Genomic DNA, 21,256 nt, shown 5'->3' on the forward strand with positions numbered 1-21,256 from the left:
CCTGCTCGTCTGTTGCGCTCTCACTCTGCTTGTCTTCTCATTGCCCCCCGCTATCGTTTATCTCGTATGGGAGGCCGCGCCTTTTCGGTGGCGGCTGCTAGAGCCTGGAACGAGCTGCCCACTGCTCTTGGTGCAACTGAAGACCATCTCACCTTTCGCCGGCTGCTGAAAACCACTCTTTTCTAGGCCGTCTCTCTCTTGTGGTGTTCTCGGCTGCTTTGTTCCTTGATTTCTCTTCAGTAACCAGTGCCAAGATGCCTTTGGGTGTATGTGCGCTTTATCAAGTTTACATAACATAACATCCATTTGTGAGGCTATGGCGAAGAACCTCCGGATGTTTAAAGAGGTGGATCTGGTGGGGATGAATCCTGATTGGTCTGGGTGTATTAATTTATTCATGTAGGGGAGGAGGCGATTAGCTATTGCCTTTGAGAATATCTTAGTGTCCACCTTGATCAGGGAGAAGGGGGCGATATGAGTTAAGCTCTTGCGGTGGTTTGTGAGTCTTCAAAAGGACTGCTATTATGGCTTCTTTCATTGTGGTAGGCAGTTCACCCTTTTCTAGGGCTTCTTCCCATACTTCCATTAGTTTAGGGGCGAGCTCCTCGTTGTAAAGTTTGTAGAAGTCTGCAGGTATACCGTCTGATCCAGGTGCTTTGCCCGTTTGGAGATCCTTGATAGCTTGTGCGATTTCTTCAGTGGTGATAGGTAGGTCTAATGCCTCTCTTTCCGTCTGGTTCAACTCGGGCATAGGAAACGAGTTCATATAGGTCCTAAGTTCTTCTTCCGTCACCTGGTCATTGTTCTTGTACAGTTTGGTGTAGAACTCCAGAAAGATGTTATTAATATCTTGGGTGCTCGTGTGTACCTCACCCTCCCTGTCCATTATGCTTGTGATGTGTTTGAGCGCGTATTTATTCTTAATAAGGTTGGCCATCGTGCGTCCTGCTTTGTTACCTTCTACGTATCTCCTAGCTTTTATCGGTTGTACCATGTAATAGACCTCTTGTTCCGACAGGGCTTTAAATTTGGCCATTTATTCTTGCAAAGGCCGTTGGGTGGGTTTCCCTGGCGTCTGCAAATGGATGATTTCCAGTATCCATAGTTCCTGCTCTGCATGGTTTAGATCTTTCCATATAGTGCTAAGTATACCGACTGTCTTCGATAATAAGTGGCCTCTCAGCCACACTTTGAATGTTTCCCATATTGTGAGTGAGGATCGAACGGATCCTGTATTACGCTCAAAGAACTCTATGATCTCGGTTCTTAATGGTTCTATTATTGTATCATCTTTAAGCAAAGATGGGGGCATCCTCCAGGTTCGTGGGTTTAGCTGTGTGTCACCCAGACGGAACTCTAGCAGAAGTTCTACTTTCTCGTTAACAGCTCTAAACCTGATGCACAATTCAGTGAGGCAATGCTTGGTGGACATTTTGTCAACGGTGTTTGTTCCTCTTCCCTGGGTAGAGTTATGGTTGGTACTCTCCCATAAGTATTGAGGAAAAGGGGACAGGATGTAGGAGTTGTGATGAATCCGATGATGTCATCTCTCCTTTCCCTGAGGTAGCCTCTCCGTATTGTGTCCAGGAGACGGCAGCTGCCATCCGATCCTGACCATGGGGGTGACTATTTGAGGGAGGGAGGGAGGGAGGGAAGGAGGAAGCGAGGACCACGTGTGGGGAGGCGACCCTCGGGTGTGGTGGGGTGATATGACATCATCATGTGAGACATGGTATCCTCTTTCTGTCATGAAACACTGCGCCTGGCGTCAGTGGTCGCTATGGAAATGCTGGAAGATGTGTTTTGCGTTGCCAAAACAAAGATGTCATCCGGGAAAGACCATCATGATGCTGCAAGTCATTTCCATGCCGCCAGGATGCTGTTGTTCCCGGAAATCTTCCAATATAGGCAATATAGGCAATCGGGACGGAACAGGCTTAGTGTCGCAATTTGCACAGTAAGAATCTGCCTATCTGACGCTCCAGTTTTCCTTTACTTGCTGTTTTTTTCCCAGTCTCCTAGCTTCCGTTCTCCCTGTTTGCTTATGCTCTTAAATTCTTTCTTCAAAGCTGCTATTGTCTGTTTGGGGATCCTCCGCTCTGAGCTCTTCCATATTCATGCAAGAAGACTTAACAATTCATAATGTCCAAGGCGCTGCTTCTTCAGAACTTAAGGTTTTCCCCTGTTGGGGGGTTGTCCTTGACATAGTCCTTATTGTCCGCTACACCTTCCCGTGTTACTGCACGGTGGGTTATGCAATGATAAAGATTTGTCACCATCATCACTCCTGTGGTACTCCAGTACAAGGTAGGTGTGCATGCTGACACCTTCCCTTTTAGGAATATTCCCCATGCCCTGATGGCATACTGCCATGATCCCCTTCGACAACTTGCCAAGTCTACTGACCGTACACTTCGATATCAGATAATGAACAAAGTGACAAAAGCTGAGATGAGGAAGAGGCAAGGAGCAATGATGATTACTCCCAAATGAGAACCAACACCAGCAGTCTAGTAGCTGGAAGAATCCGATTGGCCCGACATAGTTTAAAACCATGCTGGGAAGAAAAATATGGAGTTCATCATCTTCTTCATCCTGGTGCAGCTCGAGGACGCCACTAGAACAGGAAATACAACTAGCTAGAATTTGCCAGAGAAACCCAGCTGTGTAAGGTTAGACTAACAGATGGAACAGGAGTATGGTTTCTGGCGGCAGTGCCGCAGACAGAGCAGCAAGGCGGATCCAGAAAGCAGCCCGGTGAGCGACGTGACCAGAGAAGCTCTGTGGAGGCTGTGGCGAGGTGAAAGCTAGCAAGCAGTGCTTCCTGACAGCTGGGGGAGCTGGGACGCCGACGCCTGCCAGAGGTACATGCAGGGTCCGAGAGAGCCGCAAGAGCCAGAGAACCACCCGATTCAGAGTTGGGATGCAGAGAGAGTGCAATAAAGCAACCAGTGAGCCCAGGAAAAGGGCCGGGACACCAAAGCACTGTTGGGCACGACATTGGAAGCCCTAGACAGTGGGACTGGGGTCAGGGCTCCACAGCACGAACTTGGGGAAGACTAAGAAGGGAAATCAAAGGGGTATTGTGTTCATAAAGAAAGTCCTAGTAGGAGAGTATGCCAGGAAATCCAGGTGTGTGGAGTAAATTGCAGTGAATGTGGAAAGGAACCTGGCAGGGGAGTATACCAGGGGTTTTGTGAGACAGAGAATCACAAGGAAGATTCATGCCCTTAGGATGTTTAAATTATATTGAATGTGTAAAAGACCTGGGGAAGGGAGTCTTTTCCTCTGAAGTGAATTGCAACACCAAGAGGAAGGGGTCATCATCTTGGGCTACAAAGAACTTGTTTTTTCTTTTGAACTTTTGTTTTGGTGCAGAGAAACCTGGTGACAGGGAGTCATTGCCTGGAACTGCGAACATTATCCATTTGGAACTTTTGTTGGATGTATACCTTTTTGTTGAACTCGAACATTTGCGCCCTTTTCAAACCAGATACATTACGCTTTTCACCTTGGAGTTAGTATGTCAATGTGAGGGCTATGATAGGATTTCAGACACAGGATGGTTTTGCTTTGGATACCTTGACACTTGTGATAGACCGTAGGTTTTGGTTGCGGTAGGGAAATACCTCATAGAATGGGGACAGGGAGGCATTTTCCAACCCCTTTATCATTTCAATAAAAGTCTATAACAACCACCATGAATCCTCTGCCGATGTCTCATTTCTGGCTTCTAACAGAGTAAGGAAATGTTGCTCACGCTAGCGACTACAGTACTCAGAGACCAAAATCTCATTTCCTCAATACACTACTCCCTCCAAACCCTTAAAATGTAGTCAGTCATTGTGGACTTCTCTGCGGGCAAAGGGACTAAGAGAAAGGAACGTGGGGGTAGAGGCATAGGTATGGCTATGCTTGTGCGTCCACCTCATGGTGCACATTTAAATGAGAAGCACACTGGTTGCTTTACTAAGGTTCCGGGCTCAGGTGCTCTCATAAGTATGAAGGAAAGGGAACTTTGAACTAGGAGTACTGTCGTCACTAGAGTGAGTGATTTCCTATCTCCTTGTAACATAATTTCTGAGGCTTGTGGAATCTGCTTAGATCACATGCTGTGCATAGGCCGACATCTAGTGGAAGCTGCAGAGTATTACAGTTTGTTTTTCGAAAATCGAAAAAGGGCGTTGACACAGGGCGTGCCAGTAATACTATCCCTAGTGTGACGTCCACTGTACCCATGATCCCTCACGCGTCTAGGATCCCCAGATTGTTTTTTTCCGCCATTCTGGTCGGAAGCACTTCATCGGAGTTCCCTGGCTTTGCCATATTAACACTTAAAACTATTCTAATTTGCCCCATTTTCTCACCCCTACGTCGACCAGCATCTCGACGCCGAACCGGGGAGGAGATCAACGTCGAAACCCGACGGATTGGGCCTTGAGGCTTCCGCCTCGGCTCGGGCCTGGGCCGCTGGCCTCGGCCCTACAGTAGGGAGAGTGGGGGGTGGTACACTTCCACACTCGGTTAGAAACACCTTCTTACCTACACACACTTGCCCGCTGCCCACAGGCGCGTATGGAGGGTACGCCCTTTGTTTTGCCCCAAGTGTAATAAAAAATACCCTTGGGTAGATAAGCACGCTACGTGCAACCTTTGCCTGCCCAGAGACCACCCCGAGGCGGGTTGCAGGGCCTGTAGCAGGTTTAAGACAAAAACTCTTAAGGACCGCTCCACCAAGCGTTGGGCCCACCACGCCAAGCTAGCAGCTATGGAGGCGGAGGGTACCTTCAGCGACGGCAGCGACGCCGGACTTTCGGACGGCGAGGGCACCAAGGCGTCGAAAGACAGCCTAACGCACGTCCCCGGCCTCGGAAGGTCGTCCGTCCCGGCGACTATGGGGAAGTCCCCCGGCGACAAGAGCGTTACACATACACACGCTAAACACAAAAAACCCACCCGAGATTCGACGTCGTCGAAACCTCGGAAAGAGGCACAAAAGGAGCGGTCCGAAAGGACGTCCTCTGGGCGGTCGAGGTTGCCGCACGACGTCAGGCAAGCCTCCACACTTGCACATAGTGCCTCGCCCATTAACATCACGGAAGATCACTCGTCCGGAGACGAACACGGCTTCCATCCCCAGCCTGCACCCCAGGGAAAGGGTACATCACTTGGGAGTGAGGAGGGCCCAGTTTCGAAGCCTAGTTCGAAACACAGGGATTCCACCTCCGATCCTCGACGCCAGGCGTCGAAAGATAAGGGAAAGGGTAAACACACTTCCACCCACGGGGAAGGGGGTAAGCAACAAAGGAAACAACCCTTGCAATCCCCCACAACTATAGAACTGACTTCCCCGTCCAAGTCTTCTCAGGGACAGTCCATAGAGAGTTCCAGCAGGGTCACCCCAAGCTCAAAACTCTGGTCATGCGAGGACATTGACAGAGTAATGTCAAGGATGTCCTCCTTAGCAAATTCTTCGAAAGACACCCTGACCAACTACTAGCTTTAAACCCTCAGGAATCTTCTCCCTCAGGTTCAAGGGACCCTATCCTTTCAAATAAAAGGCCCCGGGTCGAGACACCAGTAAAGGCTTCAGAACCCTTCGAAGTCCAACCCTATTCTTGCCTTTTCCCTACAGGCCAAGGAGACTCTTCCCTTATAGAGGGCCAGGATTTTGAGACACCAGAAGATCTCGCAGTGTCAGATTATTACGGGGAAGACGAAGACGAGGATGAGCCAGAAAATAGCCCTGATATTTTCAGAATGGACTCACCAGTCGAAAGGGAAGCCTCAGTGTCTGATTCCCCAATAGATAATCAGCCCCTCCTGAATGAACTGCTCTCTCGGGCAGCTAACCACTTCCACATAGACACACAAGGTGTCCAAGAGGAGAGGGACTTCGCGGAGGAACTAATAGGGGAAAGGAAGACAGTAGCCCAGACCATTCCCATCCTGAAATCTATTCAACGCAGAATAGCACCATCCCTTGTCAACCCAAACTTGACAAGACCTGTAAACCCGAGAGTAGAGAAGCTGTTTAGAGCAGCCCAGTCGGACCCTCTATATATTAGAGGCCAACTTAAGCCAGACTCTCTAGTCGTAACTAACACCCGCAAGAGAGCTGGAACCCCATTATCTTCCTCGGAGGCTCCCCCCGACAAGGAAAGTAAGAAACTCTATGGTTTTGGTAGAAAAGTAGCTTCCACGGCAGCCTACCAAACCAGAATCGCGAATTCCACCACACTGTTGGCCAGCTACAACTGCCATCAGTGGGAAGAAGTGGCAGCACTAATAGATTCCGCTCCCGAACCCCTTAAGAGCCAGCTATCTCGCATTTGTGCAGAGGGAAGAAACGTCACAGGCTGCATTTTAAAAGCAACTTTAGACGCCGCAGACAATGCGGGTAGAATTATAGCAGAGGGGACTGTCATCAAAAGACATGCTTGGTTGAGACAGTCGGGATTCAGAGCAGAAACACAAGCTGCACTCTTAGACAAACCAGTGGAAAGTGATCTCCTGTTTGGAAGGGCAGTCGAGGACGCACTAAAAAACGCTAAGGAGGAATTCGACACCCTCAAATCCCTTGGCCAGTTAACTACAAAACCACCTAACCAAAGAGGGAACGGCAATTTTCGTCGCCCCCGCGGCCAAAATTCCAATAGAGGAAATAGCTATTCCCACACCCAGGGTACACAGTGGAACACCAACTCACAACAGTCTACCCAGGGGTATGGTAGGGCTAGTAGAAGAGGACGTGGTAGAGGCAGAGGCAGCCCCAGTAAAGGAGGCGGCACGCCTCCACCGAAGCAGTGACGCTCATTTCAGGGTCCCTTCCCATGCAACCCCAGTAGGGGGACGAATATCCAGCTTCACCCAGGCATGGGAAGGGATAACATCCGACAGATGGGTGCTGTCGACAGTATCCAAGGGGTACTGTATAGAACTACTGCAACGTCCCCGAAACCACCCTCCAAGACAAAAAGTCCACTCTTTGGAACATCAAAAGATCCTCCTCGAGGAAGTCTACAATCTGCTCCTAAAGGACGCGATAGAACTCGTCCCAGGACACCAGGTAAACAAGGGTATCTATTCAACTTACTTCCTTGTGCCAAAGAAAGATTTAACAATGCGCCCAGTATTGGACTTACGGCCTGCCAACAAGTATGTCAAGCCCCAAAAATTCCGTATGACCACGCTACAAGAGGTAATCCCACTCCTAAAAAAGGGGGATTACATGGCAACCTTGGATATGAAAGATGCCTATTTTCATATTTCTATGCTCCCGGCGCACAGAAAATACTTGCGCTTCAAGGTGGACAGTCGCCACTACCAATTCAAGGTACTGCCCTTCAGGATAGCTTCAGCACCAAGGGTATTCACCAAGGTACTGGCGGTGGCAGCTGCACACCTACGCAGGGAGGCAATCCCAGTGTACCCTTATCTAGACGACTGGCTCATAACGGGGGAAACCCCAGGAATCGGCAGATCAAACATTCAGAGGACTATCGACCTCCTCCACGAATTAGGCTTCTCTATCAACGAGAAGAAGTCAAGTCTGGTGCCAAGCACCTCAAAACAGTTTCTAGGAGCTATCCTAGATACTCAGAGAGAATTGACCTTCCCTTCGGAAGAAAGAATTCGGAATATACTTCTGCAAATTCCGCATTATCAGTCAGGTCAACAGATAACAGTACGCAAAGCTATGTGGTTACTGGGCATGATGGCGTCATGCATTTACCTCGTCCCCCACGCGCGTCTGCGCATGCGTCCCATGCAGGAATGGTTGGCGAAACAGTGGTCTCAGGCAAGTGGTCAGTGGGACGATCTAGTGGTCGTTTCGCCAACACTCGTACAGAGCCTACACTGGTGGACAAGAGAGAATATCGCAAAGGGGAAACCCTTTTACGATCCCGAAGTACAGGCAGTGGTTACTACAGATGCATGCCTGACTGGTTGGGGAGCTCACCATCTCCACCACACAGCTCAGGGTCTCTGGTCTCACTCAGTAGCCAAGAACCACATCAATCTGCTAGAGCTTCTGGCAGTATTCCGAGCGCTGCAGGCGTTCGAGCCCCATCTACTGAACTTGTCGGTGCAGATCAGGACGGACAGCACGACAGCCATGTTCTATCTGAACAAGCAAGGAGGGACTCGTTCGCCAAATCTGTCCAAGCTTGCCCAGAAAATATGGATATGGGCACTCAGACGGAACATCTTCCTGTCATCGCAACATGTTCCAGGGGAGCTCAATTCCCTAGCGGATGCTCTAAGCAGAGACCCCCTCCCAGAAGAACACGAATGGGTCCTTCACAGAGACGTAGTAGAAGATCTCTTCTCTCAGTGGGGTTTCCCCACTATAGACCTATTCGCCACAAGCGAAAACAAACAATGCCCAGGATTTGCATCCAGGTTCCCCCAAACAGACTCCCAGGGGAATGCCCTGTGGATGAACTGGTCAGGGATGTTTGCGTACGCTTTTCCACCAACTCCTCATCAGGAAGGTGGTGTACAAGATGAACAAGGAATCAATGACGCTCATCCTAGTTGCTCCCATGTGGGCGAGACAACCATGGTTTCCACACTTACGCAGGATGGCGGTGTGCGAGCCCATCAGACTCCCAGCCTGGTACAACCTTCTGTCCCAGCAACAAGGTCAAACACTGCATCAGGAACCCAACTCTATGAACCTAGCAGCATGGCTCCTGAAGTCATAGAGTTTGGACATCTCAAATTACCACAGAGGTGTATGGACATTTTAAAAGAGTCCAGGAAACCAAATACAAGACACTGTTACTTTGACAAGTGGAAAAGATTCGTTATCTGGTGCCAGAATAAACAAATCAACCCGGTTGATTGCACTCCTTCCAACGTTGTAACATACATGCTCCACCTGCTGGATGCAGGGTTGGTTTTTAACTCTCTGAAAGTACACCTGGCAGCCCTCTCGGCTTACACCACATCCCATAACAGGGTCTCGTGGTGGAAAGTACCAGTGGTTAAAGCCTTCATGGAAGGAGTAAAGAGACTTCACCCTCCTATTTCGAACCCACCGCCAGGATGGGACCTCAACGTGGTGCTAGCTAAGCTCATGGGGCCCCCCTTCGAACCCATGCATAAAAGTAGTCTCAAACACCTGACTTATAAAACGGCCTTCTTAGTAGCCATTACCTCCATAAGAAGGGTCAGTGAAATTCAGGCTCTGTCAGTGCAAGATCCTTTCTTTACTATCCACAAGGACAAACTGGTTTTACGCACACACCCTAGGTTCTCACCAAAATTCATATCCAAGTTCCATGTAAACCAGTCCATCGAGCTTCCGGCTTTCTTCCAAAACCCACAAAGCTCGGCTGAGGTGAAACTACACACCCTAGATGTGCGTAGGGCGGTCTTATACTATGTAAATAAAACCAGACCGCTAAGGAAAACAGATCAACTGTTTGTCTCCGTAGCTACAGGCAGAGAGGGGGATCGCGTCTCTAAGGGCGCTATCTCTAAGTGGATTATCAACTGTATACAGCTGTGTTACTCTCTTTCAAAAAAGACTCTGCCGTTTACACCAAGGGCCCACTCTACTAGAGGCATTGGGGCCACTCTGGCTTTCATTGCAAATGTTCCCCTCGACACCATTTGCAAAGCAGCTACTTGGAGCTCTATTCACACTTTTACTCAGCATTACTGCATTGACACTCATTCCAAGACAGATACACAAGTGGGACAAGCGGTTCTAAGACACCTGTTTGCTCATGACCCTTCTCACATCCCACCTCCTTCTTCTGGTACTGCTCGCTAATCTATGCACAGCATGTGATCTAAGCAGATTCCACAAGCCTCAGAAGGGATACATTACTCACCGTAATCGTATTTCTGATGCTTGTATCTGCTTAGATTCACATGCGACCCACCCTTCCTCCCCTCCGAGAGAAGGCGCATGGTTGCTTGTAGTCTTACCTTTCTGTCTATCTGCTTGGACTATCTGTACTCGCGCTACTCCTCATGCTACCTCATGTCAGGAAAAACACAATCTGGGGATCCTAGACGCGTGAGGGATCATGGGTACAGTGGACGTCACACTAGGGATAGTATTACTGGCACGCCCTGTGTCGACGCCCTTTTTCGATTTTCGAAAAACAAACTGTAATACTCCGCAGCTTCCACTAGATGTCGGCCTATGCACAGCATGTGAATCTAAGCAGATACAAGCATCAGAAATACGATTACGGTGAGTAATGTATCCCATGTTTGTCAATGCAGTTATGAAATATGCAGGTTTGTTTAGAGAACTGTAGTATTTCATTGCTAATTAGTCTTTCTGGAGTATTAATGCATTGTTGTTCATATGCCTGCAGTGGTAATACAACAGTCAGTGCTTAAGCTGTATGAATGTTGTTTCTCCTCATACTTTAAGTCAATAATAATGACACGACACAATAATTGTACAATATGGAATATTCACAGTGTTTACAAGAGTTCTACTGCCTTCTCTATTTCAGCTTATAATCTTCACACCAAAGTCATTGCTGAGGCATCCAGAAGCCAAATCCAGCTTTGATGATATGACAACAGGTATGCAAAATCAGAAAAAGGGAAGCATCCATGGTTCAACTGAATTCATCTCCACCTTACTGTCCTTTAACCGCTTTCCCTCTTTCAGTACACATAGCCTAGACCTCATCGATCGCCGCCCAATTCAAACATTAAGAATTGCTCATTATTTAGTGTTCTGTTTTTCTTGTATACTTTATTCTATGGAGGCCCTAAATTGTTCCTGGTAACATCCAGTGACAGACAATAATGAGTTGGGATCTTCAACCCAGCACCATTTATTAGAAAAGGTAATTAGGAAGCAAAAAAAGTGATACATGAGGCAACTGTCCATGCAAGTTTAACCAGGTTGTTTCAATTGGATTATATTGTACATACTTTCTGTTCAGCAATGGCACCAAATGGAAGGCATCAGGTTTCATTTGTCTCGGTCTAGTAGGGGGTACCTTTCTCACTTCCTGAATTAATGTATATGTTCACATTTTATAGTTTTTATTACATGTACTGTATTTATTCTAGAGCCCTGTTTCATATTTTTTTAAGATACCCATTTCCAGCGATTGATTCCGGAAAAGGGAGAAGCATCGCACAGTCCCATGAATGTGAAACGGGTGATTTTCTGCACTGGGAAGGTGTACTATGAGCTCCTCAAAGAAAGAAACACTTTGAATATGGACAAACAAGTGGCAATAACAAGGATTGAACAGGTAAAGGTTTGGACTGTCCAAAGGATTGAATTCTAATATCCAAGGACGGTTCATGTCATTTTGCAGACAGTAATTACTTTGGGGTATTTTACTTCGAAGTAATTACTTCAAAATGTTACTTCGATGGTTTTTATAAATTGGGGGGGTTCCCCCATTCCACCCTTCCCCTTCATTACTACCCTTACCCTAAATCCCACCACCCCTTTTATGCCCCTTAACCCACAAATGCCTATATTATTCAAAGTGATTTTGAAGTAATTACTTCAAAGTAAATTACCTCAACGTAATTACTGTCATTGAAACCATGAGATATGTTATAAGCTCAGTCTTTCCACCTATGTTGCCCAGGGGCTTTACATCTGACTTTAAGTAGAGGGGTATGATTCTCGATTGCAGCTCTACTCTTTGTGACACACACTCCATCTTGCACTTAGGGCATCACCAACTTTTTTAGTTGATTTCTGATTCCCCTAAGGGGATCTCCATTAATATTCATTAACAATATATCCGTCTGTGTGATTGATCATGCAACATTAATCTAGCGTGAAAACCTTTTTCTTTTTTTTTTATTGTTGTTTTGATCATTAAAACCTGACCTTTCAACATATCATTACAAATTTTAAAAAAGAAAAAAGAAAAATATATAAAGATAAATATATATTACATTCAATTTTACAATATTTCATAATAAACAACCATCGAATCTTTATGCAGTTATTACATACATCACTTTTCGAAATTATAACATAAAATTAAAAGATTTATCACATCGCTCTTTCTTTAACATTCGTTAAACTCTGATAACTTAAATTTCACTAATTTTTAAATAATTCACCTTCAGATTTTGCACATGATTTGGACCTGATTCACTCTGAGTTAAATAACATGAGATACATATAGTTGTTACATCTCTTCTTCTTGAACAGCATTAATCTCTGGTAACCTAATTTTCAATGAATTTAGATAATTCACAAGCGCATACCTTAATTGTTTTGAGTGTCCTCTAAATAATATTAACCATAATTCATCATGCATAACCACCGTCTTGTTGATCAAGTGCTTAAAATAATTTATTCTTGATGATAAAAGACGAACACATTCTACCACTAAGTGTTTAATTGATTCTATCTGTTTATGACAGAATCGACAAGTTTGAGCAGATGTCTTCTTCCATCTAAACAGGATCTCTCTTGTAGGCCAAATGTTCAATCTAAAGCGCATGAAATCTGCACGATGTCTCGGATTTGGAGATTGTCTTAAATAAGTTTCTATATGGCCTTGTGCTTTTAAGGCAAAAGGATTCGACCCGAATTTAATTATTTTCATGCATGCATCACGGGTTTTGATCCAGTCGGATTCCCACAACTTAGTTTTGGCTTTATTGGGATTTTCGATAAGCAAGATTTCAGAGACATCAGCTCCTTTCAAGAATTTTCTAGCAGAAGTACGCCATTTCATTGGAAAGATTTCATCTGATAACAATAAGTAGCTAGCTATGATGTCAAGTAGCCCATTAGTGCTATCTTTCATGATACATTTTCGATATAATAAACAAACCTTCCATTTATACACAGCGTAAAGGGATATAAGCCCCAGTTCGTATCTAATGATAGAAATAGATTCAGAATTTGGAAGCATGAGCGATCTTTTCCAAAACTTGCTTTCATATTTAACCCAATATGTGTATGTTTGGCATATCTCGGCTTCAGAACCATACAAAATGGTAGGCACATATTGTTGCTTGTAAAATATAACCATAGGGTCAATAGAAAATGTACAATATTTTGCCCGGATTATACGTAGTTGAGATAATGCACTCAAATGTTTTAGTTGCAGACGATGTTCCTGCATTTTATCGGACAATTTGCTAGCCACACAGACCCCCAAATAGATGTATGATCTTACAAGCAGCAAATCAGTGCCTTGAAGTTACCAACGACATGTTTTCTGACCTCTATTAACTCCAAATTGCATTACTTGAGTTTTTTTAGTATTAATGCTAATACAATTACGTTTAGCATATATATCTAATGCATTTAGCAGATTACATAGGCCAATGGGCGTTTTGGACAGTAACACCATGTCATCGGCGTACAAGAGCCACTTAATTGCTACACCTTGTAATTTCGGAGAATCAACAATCAGCCCCTCAATACTAGTGCCAAAATCCAAAAGAAAGTAATTAAACAAGGCGGACGCTAACAGGCATCCTTGTTTCAGATCCCGAGTGGTCTGTATGGGTTCGGACAAGAGGCCCTCGTTGTTCAGGCGAATAGAAATTGAGGTGTTTGAATGTAATTGAATTATCCATTTCAGGATATGCCAGGGGCACTTTAAATCCATCAATTTTTTAAATAACAATTCCCTTGGGACCAAATCAAAAGCTGCCCTAAAATCAACAAAAGCCATATAAATTGGCTGGTTGCGTTGGTTGTTCAGGTGAATAATAGCCTTTAAAGTGATCAAATTGATGGCAGTGCCTAACCCTGGAACAAACCCAGTTTGAAAAGGATCTCTGTAATTGAGTTGATTTAACCAATGGTTAAACTCACCTAGGATCAAACGGGCAAAACTTTTTCCCGGACAGTCAAGCAAAGCAATGGGTCTATATGATGCTGGATTTGTCCTGTCTCCTTTCTTGAATATGGGGAGAATAATTGATGTTTTCCAATTCGCGGGCACTAAACCTGTTAACATAATGTGTTGAAACATATGAAATAGAATGTCTGACCACAAATGTTTATTTTGCTTTATCATGGCATTATGTAGCCCATCTGGTCCGGCAGCTCTGGATACACTCAATTTAGATATAAAAAACAGTATATCCTCGCGGCCAAAATTAACAGTATGATTAGCTTTAATGTTATCCCAGGTTATATCAAGATCTAGGAAAGGCGAGGTGTATATATTGCCATAAAAATCATTCCAAGATTCTTGGGGGATGGAATTTGCCTGTAATGAATGTTGGTTTTTAACCGCGGTGTTATTTAACAGAGCCCATATTCCTGCCGATGATTTGGGGATGATTTGTTTCAACATCGCCTCCCCATCAAGTTGGTATTGGGAGGCACGGCGATGTCTAAGCCAATTTTTATACTCCTTTTGTAGTCGTTTGGTCTGATCTTGTTTAGAGCCCGGAACAAGAGTGCACCCATTTGATAGCCTCCTAACAAGCTTTCTAAATTCACTCTTTCTATATTTTACTTCTAAATCGAAGGCATGACGATGAACCTGGGTGGAGCCTTTAGGACACGCCCTCTGTATTGAAAAGCGCTGTATGGCATGTACATAACAACCACTAAGACATTCATTATTACCAGTATACCGTTCCCACAAGGTATCTCTGAGCTGACATAATTTTCTGTGAGTCCATTTTAATCGATTACCAGCATTATTAATGTATAGATTAGTCACATTCATATTCTGAGGGAGTTTCTTCGTTTCAGCCTAATCATATTTTAGATGTAGTAAACTATGATCACTCAGAATAGTTGGTTTAATGGAGAACATAGTTATATTATTCAAAAAAAGAGTATTAACAAAGATGTAATCCAACGTTACATGGTTATTAACATTGTGCCATGTAGGTTTAGGAGGTACATCCCCAGGTATAGATCCATTAACCATTACAAAATTGCGATCAGCCATTAGAGTTAACCAGCGACGTTCATCAGACATGGGACTCGAGAGATTAGGAGCTAAGAGGTGAAGATTCAGATCCCCCATTATAAACGTGTTGGTAATGGTAACATCTAATAATAATTGATCAAGGATCATGATCAAAGTTTCAAAGAAAACCTTCGAGGATATATGTTTTTTCCCCCAATAGATGTTTATCATGGCATAAAAGCTTTCTCCAACATGAAGCTTTACATACTGAAAGCAGGGTGACGGTGATCTGTGCCAAATAATTTCAATGTTCTTATTCTTTCGGAAGGCCATGAGGAGCCCGACCATAGGTCGTCCCTTCACCGGCTCTATGGCTGGTACCACAGAGATATTATATTGATCCCATGTTGGTGTATCGCGAAGCCATGTCTCCTGAAACACTAGTATATCAAACTGGAAGAGGTTGTTTTTTCCATTATTAATAAAATGTCTATGACCTCTAGTGTTCCAAGAGAGTAGACTAACAGATTCCATCTTCTGGGATGGTTACGATCTCAAATTGTCACTGTCACGGGTCCATACATTATGTGCAGCTCCTACCCCCGATCTCGTGGAGGCTATGTTGTCACCATACATTCGACTTTTCGGATGTTGATTATTGGATTGTTTCAGATCATTATGGAGCACATCTTGTGATAGTAGAAAGCCCAAATTATAAAAGGCAGTCCGAGCCAGCCAGAGCGTGTTTAAAACCACTCTTGATTGTACATATAAACGTGCTTCTGTTAGATCTTGGTCACTAGTAAATTCAACCAAGCTAATATCAGCTGATGTTAAATCTTCGAGAGCAGCGATATCAGCACAGATATTCAAAAAGCTGGCTCGATTAAGGTCATAAGTGGGGAATGGGTGACCACGACATTTTATAAGAAGGCGATGGTGATTTTTAAATTGCGATTTACCGACAAGTCTAGATGACCCTGGGATATGCTCACTCTGTTTGCTCATAGGTAGCATGATAGAAGATGATGAACCCCTAATTCCCACATCCACAGTGTCCTGTGTTGTTATTTTTTGAAGTTTTGGAGGTCCAACCAACAAGGGTTCAGTACTGGGTATAGCCCTTTGATAATCCTGGGCAGTTAAATCAATTTTACCCAGTGAGCCCTGGTTAACTGACCTAACAGTTTGTGTAAATGCTTCATTTTCTCTAGTGTATCTTGCAAAAGAAGCTCGTATCTCCTCACGCAAATCTTGTAGGATCCCATCAGCACGATGCGCTTGCATTTTATCATCTTGCAGGCGGGTAATATTTGTTTGTTTAATCTTATTCTCATTAGTTGGCGCAATGTAACACTGTACAAGAGCTTCATTGACTTTAATCTGTTTGTCAAAAGAGGCTCGTAGTTCAGCTCGTAAATCGTGTAAGATGTCATCAGTAGTACTTGAAGCATTTTCAAAAACAGCAGAGGATTGAACTCGATCAGCACATAAGCTCTTAGCCAATGTCCTTTCTTCAACGGATGGTGGTTGAGGACCCCCTAAAATTGCAGACTGGGATATAGTTGCCCCATTTTGAGTCTGAATACTCTGATCTAATGGATTTAGAGATAATGTTGTTACACTATCAAGCAAATCATCAAGTGGTTGATATTCTAAAGCATCTTGTGTAGTCTGTTTTTCAATGTCTATGCTCAATTTTCGTTTTTTCCTGACTGATGTCACAAGTCTAACAGCTTTCTTTACTTTTAACTTAGAACTTGTATTGACAAATGGTAGACGCTTTTTTGGTTCCGGTTCAAGTAGAGTTTGACCTAAGATGGACACAGGAAGAGCTTTCAAGGTACTGAATATTGGAGCAAATGATACACCTTGTACTTTTGGGATTATCCCAATCGTCATAAGAGGTGCTGACTGGATAGAAACTTGTGGAATTGGAGGCAAAATACTCTGTTCTTTTGTCATTACCTCAGAAGGATTGATGGGCACTAAATGAGCTCCAGCATCAAGGGTGATACTTGAGACTGACTTTATATTTGGTATTGAATTTGACGGCAAGCCTACCATCACATCTAGTGCATCACTTGTATTTGTTTGCATAGATTGATTTGTCATCTTGAGTATAGTAGAGCGAGATGTCAGAACGCGTGCCTTCTGTTCTTTTTTAAGAAGCATGTGTAACACATGTAGTTCGCTATTCTGGCAACGCATCTTTTCATCTAATGATTCGTAAAGCTTAGCCAATGACAATAGGGCGGTATTCATGGCACTCAACGTGTTGTTTAAAGCTGGTGCTTCAGGAAAAGAGAACCTATTTTCTTTAAATGGCATCTGACTATCACGAATAAAATAAGGATGACTAGTATCCGGTTCTATGAACCTGGTACGTCTAGGTGTTGGGGCCACAAAAGATGTATTTGAGATTGATGATGGAGATTTGTCGAATAAGACCGGAGATTTGTATAAATCAGGATTCTCAGTCTCAACTGGTGGGGTGGTATTTAGCTTTTGAGCATGATCTATACACTCGCTTGTATGGATGTGTGAGTGATCAGCCAATTGAATCGGATCACCCGTGTTTGAGCAAATATACATTATGTCAGGTGTTGCAGATTCATGAGGACTGGATGCTAAGATAGATGCTAATGTATCATCTCCAAATTCACCAACCGCTGTCAATTTAGCATATTCAGTTCGTAGTAACTGCTGAGCTTCAACAGAGCATAAAGGTACAGGGGGGGGTGCATACGGTTTAGCTACAGTAGTAACTGCTTGTGATGTGCATATTTCACCTGATGTATAGGCTAATGCAATTGAGGCATCCGCTACTTCTGTTCTTGCTTGTTGAAGTTGAATGCTAGTAATACATGTTTTTGAGGCAATCACATCCATCTCTAAGTTAGTACTTAAGGGCACTGAATTTATTACAGACTCTTCAGAGACAGGAATTATGGGCGGCGAGACTCCGCACAGAACTGTAGTGTTAGGACAGACCAAGTGCTGAATAACGGCCGTCTCAAACACATTAGGGCAAATCACCTGATTGGCCATAGCTAGCTCTGGCGCCGAGGAAACAGTTATTGACGACAGTTTTTTCCATTTGTAAGGGCATTGCTGAAGTTTTTTCTGATCCTACAACATCTGTGATGTAATAGGAACGAAAATCCACATTAAGAGAAGTTGCTCGTTTCCTCTCTTTATTTTCTTTAATTCTTTTAGTGATCAAGGTCTTTTTAGGTAAAGGTGGCACTAGGTTATACGTATTAACTACAGACTCAGGCATTCCCGCTTTTAGCGAGTTGATTTGACGTGACATAAAGAAAGATTGTATAATTCTTCAAATAAGAACACAGGTATATTATAAAGTAAAACCCAATAGGATCAGTCCTTCAAAAGCAGGAAAGCGTGTCCAGCAATGTGTTTGTCTGACAAGAATCCTCTGGCAACCCGGCGAGACAGGAAAGCACTTAGCAATTCACTTGTGCAAATCGCAAAAGGATTTTAACTTTCTCTTTTCGTAGTTTGCCACAAGAATCCCAACACACTTAAATAAGATTGATACACAAAAACCACTTAAAAAAATAAAGACAACTTTAACTAATAAATTAATAAATAAAAAAAAAAAAAGGCAAGAGCCACGACCCAATCAGTAGATAGTTTCACAGGTTGAAGTCAGGCAGCTTCCCGTGCCGCGGGAAAAAACGTCCGCTCGGCGAGGACTGAGCTGTTCTACAAAGGCGGCAGAGTTCAAAACACAATCCTTAATGCAGGAGCATTCAGTCCCAGCAAACAGCAAACAGTACTTTCTTGTGTTTTATGTTATTCTCGGATAGCCACAAGTTGCCCAGGGGAAGCAATACGGCCAGACAGCCAGGCAACAAAGCAGCAAACCGCCAAACAGTGAAAAGAAAATTAAAATTAAAAAAAAAAAAAATCACTTGCCCTTCTCGCACTCGAGCTTTCCTTTCATGATGTAAGTTCTGGCACGCACGCCAAAGCCGCCAAACAGCTAAACAGATTCGCACAGCCCTTCTGCCACAGGGCTTTCGCCGCAAGGGTGCACCAGGTGTCCTAATGAGCTCAGCTGCTACACACGTGACATGCGAGTCACTGGAAGAAAAAAAAAAAAATGAAAAAGTTTGTGTGCTTTTTAAAAGTAAAGGCGTCCTTTTCACCTTTTACTTTTTCTGAAGTAACTGCCGGCTGCAGGGTGGAGCAAAGGAGACTTCCTCTTACTCCCCACTTACTCTCCGTTCGCTCGCCAAACAATCCAATAAGTGAAGCACAGTAAAATGAATAAATAGGTCACACTGCCGCCACAGCTAAACAGATTCGCACAGCCCTTCTGCCACAGGGCTTTCGCCGCAAGGGTGCACCAGGTGTCCTAATGAGCTCAGCTGCTACACACGTGACATGCGAGTCACTGGAAGAAAAAAAAAAAAAATGAAAAAGTTTGTGTGCTTTTTAAAAGTAAAGGCGTCCTTTTCACCTTTTACTTTTTCTGAAGTTCTGAAGTAACTGGCGGCTGCAGGGTGGAGCAAAGGAGACTTCCTCTTACTCCCCACTTACTCTCCGTTCGCTCGCCAAACAATCCAATAAGTGAAGCACAGTAAAATGAATAAATAGGTCACACTGCCGCCACAGCTAAACAGATTCGCACAGCCCTTCTGCCACAGGGCTTTCGCCGCAAGGGTGCACCAGGTGTCCTAATGAGCTCAGCTGCTACACACGTGACATGCGAGTCACTGGAAGAAAAAAAAAAAAATGAAAAAGTTTGTGTGCTTTTTAAAAGTAAAGGCGTCCTTTTCACCTTTTACTTTTTCTGAAGTTCTGAAGTAACTGCCGGCTGCAGGGTGGAGCAAAGGAGACTGCCTCTTGCTCCCCACTTACTCTCCGTTCGCTCGCCAAACAATCCAATAAGTGAAGCACAGTAGAATGAATAAAAGGTCCCTCTGCCTTTGTTCCGATCTGCAGCTCTCTTCACCCGTTTTCTCCAGTACGCCTAACGTCTCTGCCTGGGCGTAAACTCGGAGAGGGATCCTTTTTCTTTATCAGCCAATTATAATGGATTTTTTTTATATACAACTTTATCGTTTGACAAATAACAGAAATTAAACTGCTAATTTACAAAGCAGACCATAATAGCACAAATATGTGTATGTCCATATGCTGTTAAAGAAAAGATTAAAAAGGGGAGGCGTGGCCAGCAGGTGAGGGATACGGACGTAGCCTACCAGAGCTCCTGCTGCTGCCCGTGTACATCCTACCAATTATTCTGATAAAGGAGTCGGGAATCCGGTCCCTGCAGATCTACGGTAACAGGAACACCTGGGGAAATGCATCATCTAATTTCAGCCATGAACAAAGCCTCCTGAGCCTGTTTGTTCGCCTCCTGAAATGCTCTGCATAGAAAGCGCAGGCAAACAGCTCCAAGATGGCCACCACCCGCCGAGACCAGTAGGTGGACGAACGTATCGAGCCCCGAGCCGAGCCCACCATGCAACAGGGGCTGATCGTCTTCGGCAGGGCCCGCTACCTTACTGACGGAGGCCATTCCCCTTACCCGAGGGGTGGAAGACAAGTGCAAAAGAATGTCGGGGGCAGCGGAGAGATCGCTGCTGGTGAGCGGAGTGGTGTGAGGCAGGAGTGGGAGGCTCAAGCCTGACCCCTTCTCCTGATAGCCGGGCACAAACGGAAACCCAGCATCCACCCCCCTCCCACAGGGAGCACAAAGAACAGCGGAGGACGGGGCTGGGCCGACCTGTCCGACTCAGGTTGTGAGCTGATCGAGAGCACCGGAGCTAGAGTGGACCCAGGGTAATCCTCTCGCCTCTCTCCTGGAGGAGGAGCAGCATGTGTGGGAGGCACTGCTGGTGGGTAGAGCAGATCGCGACCGTGGAAACTGGCAGTGAGCAGCAAAACGCACCACGGAGGGGACCCTGGCCACCTCACCGAACGGAAGAGCAGCACCAGAGTTCTGACACAACCATACAGAGCAAGAAATGATACAGGCCTGATTACAGGCCCCAAAGACAGGCAAGGCAACCATGTTCATCAGCGGAGAGGAGAAACACGTCCATGGCAAGATCTTGCCCGTCAGGGAAGTAGAGAAAGAAGACACAGCCATAGAACTGGAGCAGTAAGGGGGACCCAGCAGACACCATATCATGCCCCCACACGCTGAGATGCATCTTGTTCTCCCCGGGGATAAAGCAGGGGAGCAGAAGCAATAGAGGGCACCTACACCCCAATTAGGCAGCAAACAGGGCGAACTTCAGTCGATAGAGACGAGTGGGTAGGCGATGGAACAACCAAGTGTCTGCATATTGGTCAAGGGCCCCCCAGCTGAGACACTGCTCTAGCTTGCTAGTCTCTGCCTCACAAGAGAACACTGTGGCGGA

At 45.0% G+C, this 21,256-nt stretch overlaps 1 protein-coding gene across 9 annotated transcripts in view; it reads left to right on the plus strand.

Moving 5' to 3' along the window:
- The window catches only part of OGDHL (oxoglutarate dehydrogenase L), a 2,607,259-nt gene that overhangs the window by 2,503,650 nt on the left and 82,353 nt on the right, over positions 1-21,256 (plus strand). For all 9 annotated transcript variants that reach the window (XM_069610806.1, XM_069610810.1, XM_069610809.1 and 6 more), the window contains 2 exons: positions 10,488-10,560; positions 11,083-11,246. In XM_069610806.1, the coding sequence (XP_069466907.1) occupies positions 10,488-10,560; positions 11,083-11,246 (237 nt within the window). The remainder of the gene's footprint in view (positions 1-10,487; positions 10,561-11,082; positions 11,247-21,256) is intronic.

Source organism: Ambystoma mexicanum, chromosome 8, assembly GCF_040938575.1.
Source record: "Ambystoma mexicanum isolate Mex_15411 chromosome 8, UKY_AmexF1_1, whole genome shotgun sequence".
Lineage (NCBI taxonomy): Eukaryota > Metazoa > Chordata > Amphibia > Caudata > Ambystomatidae > Ambystoma > Ambystoma mexicanum.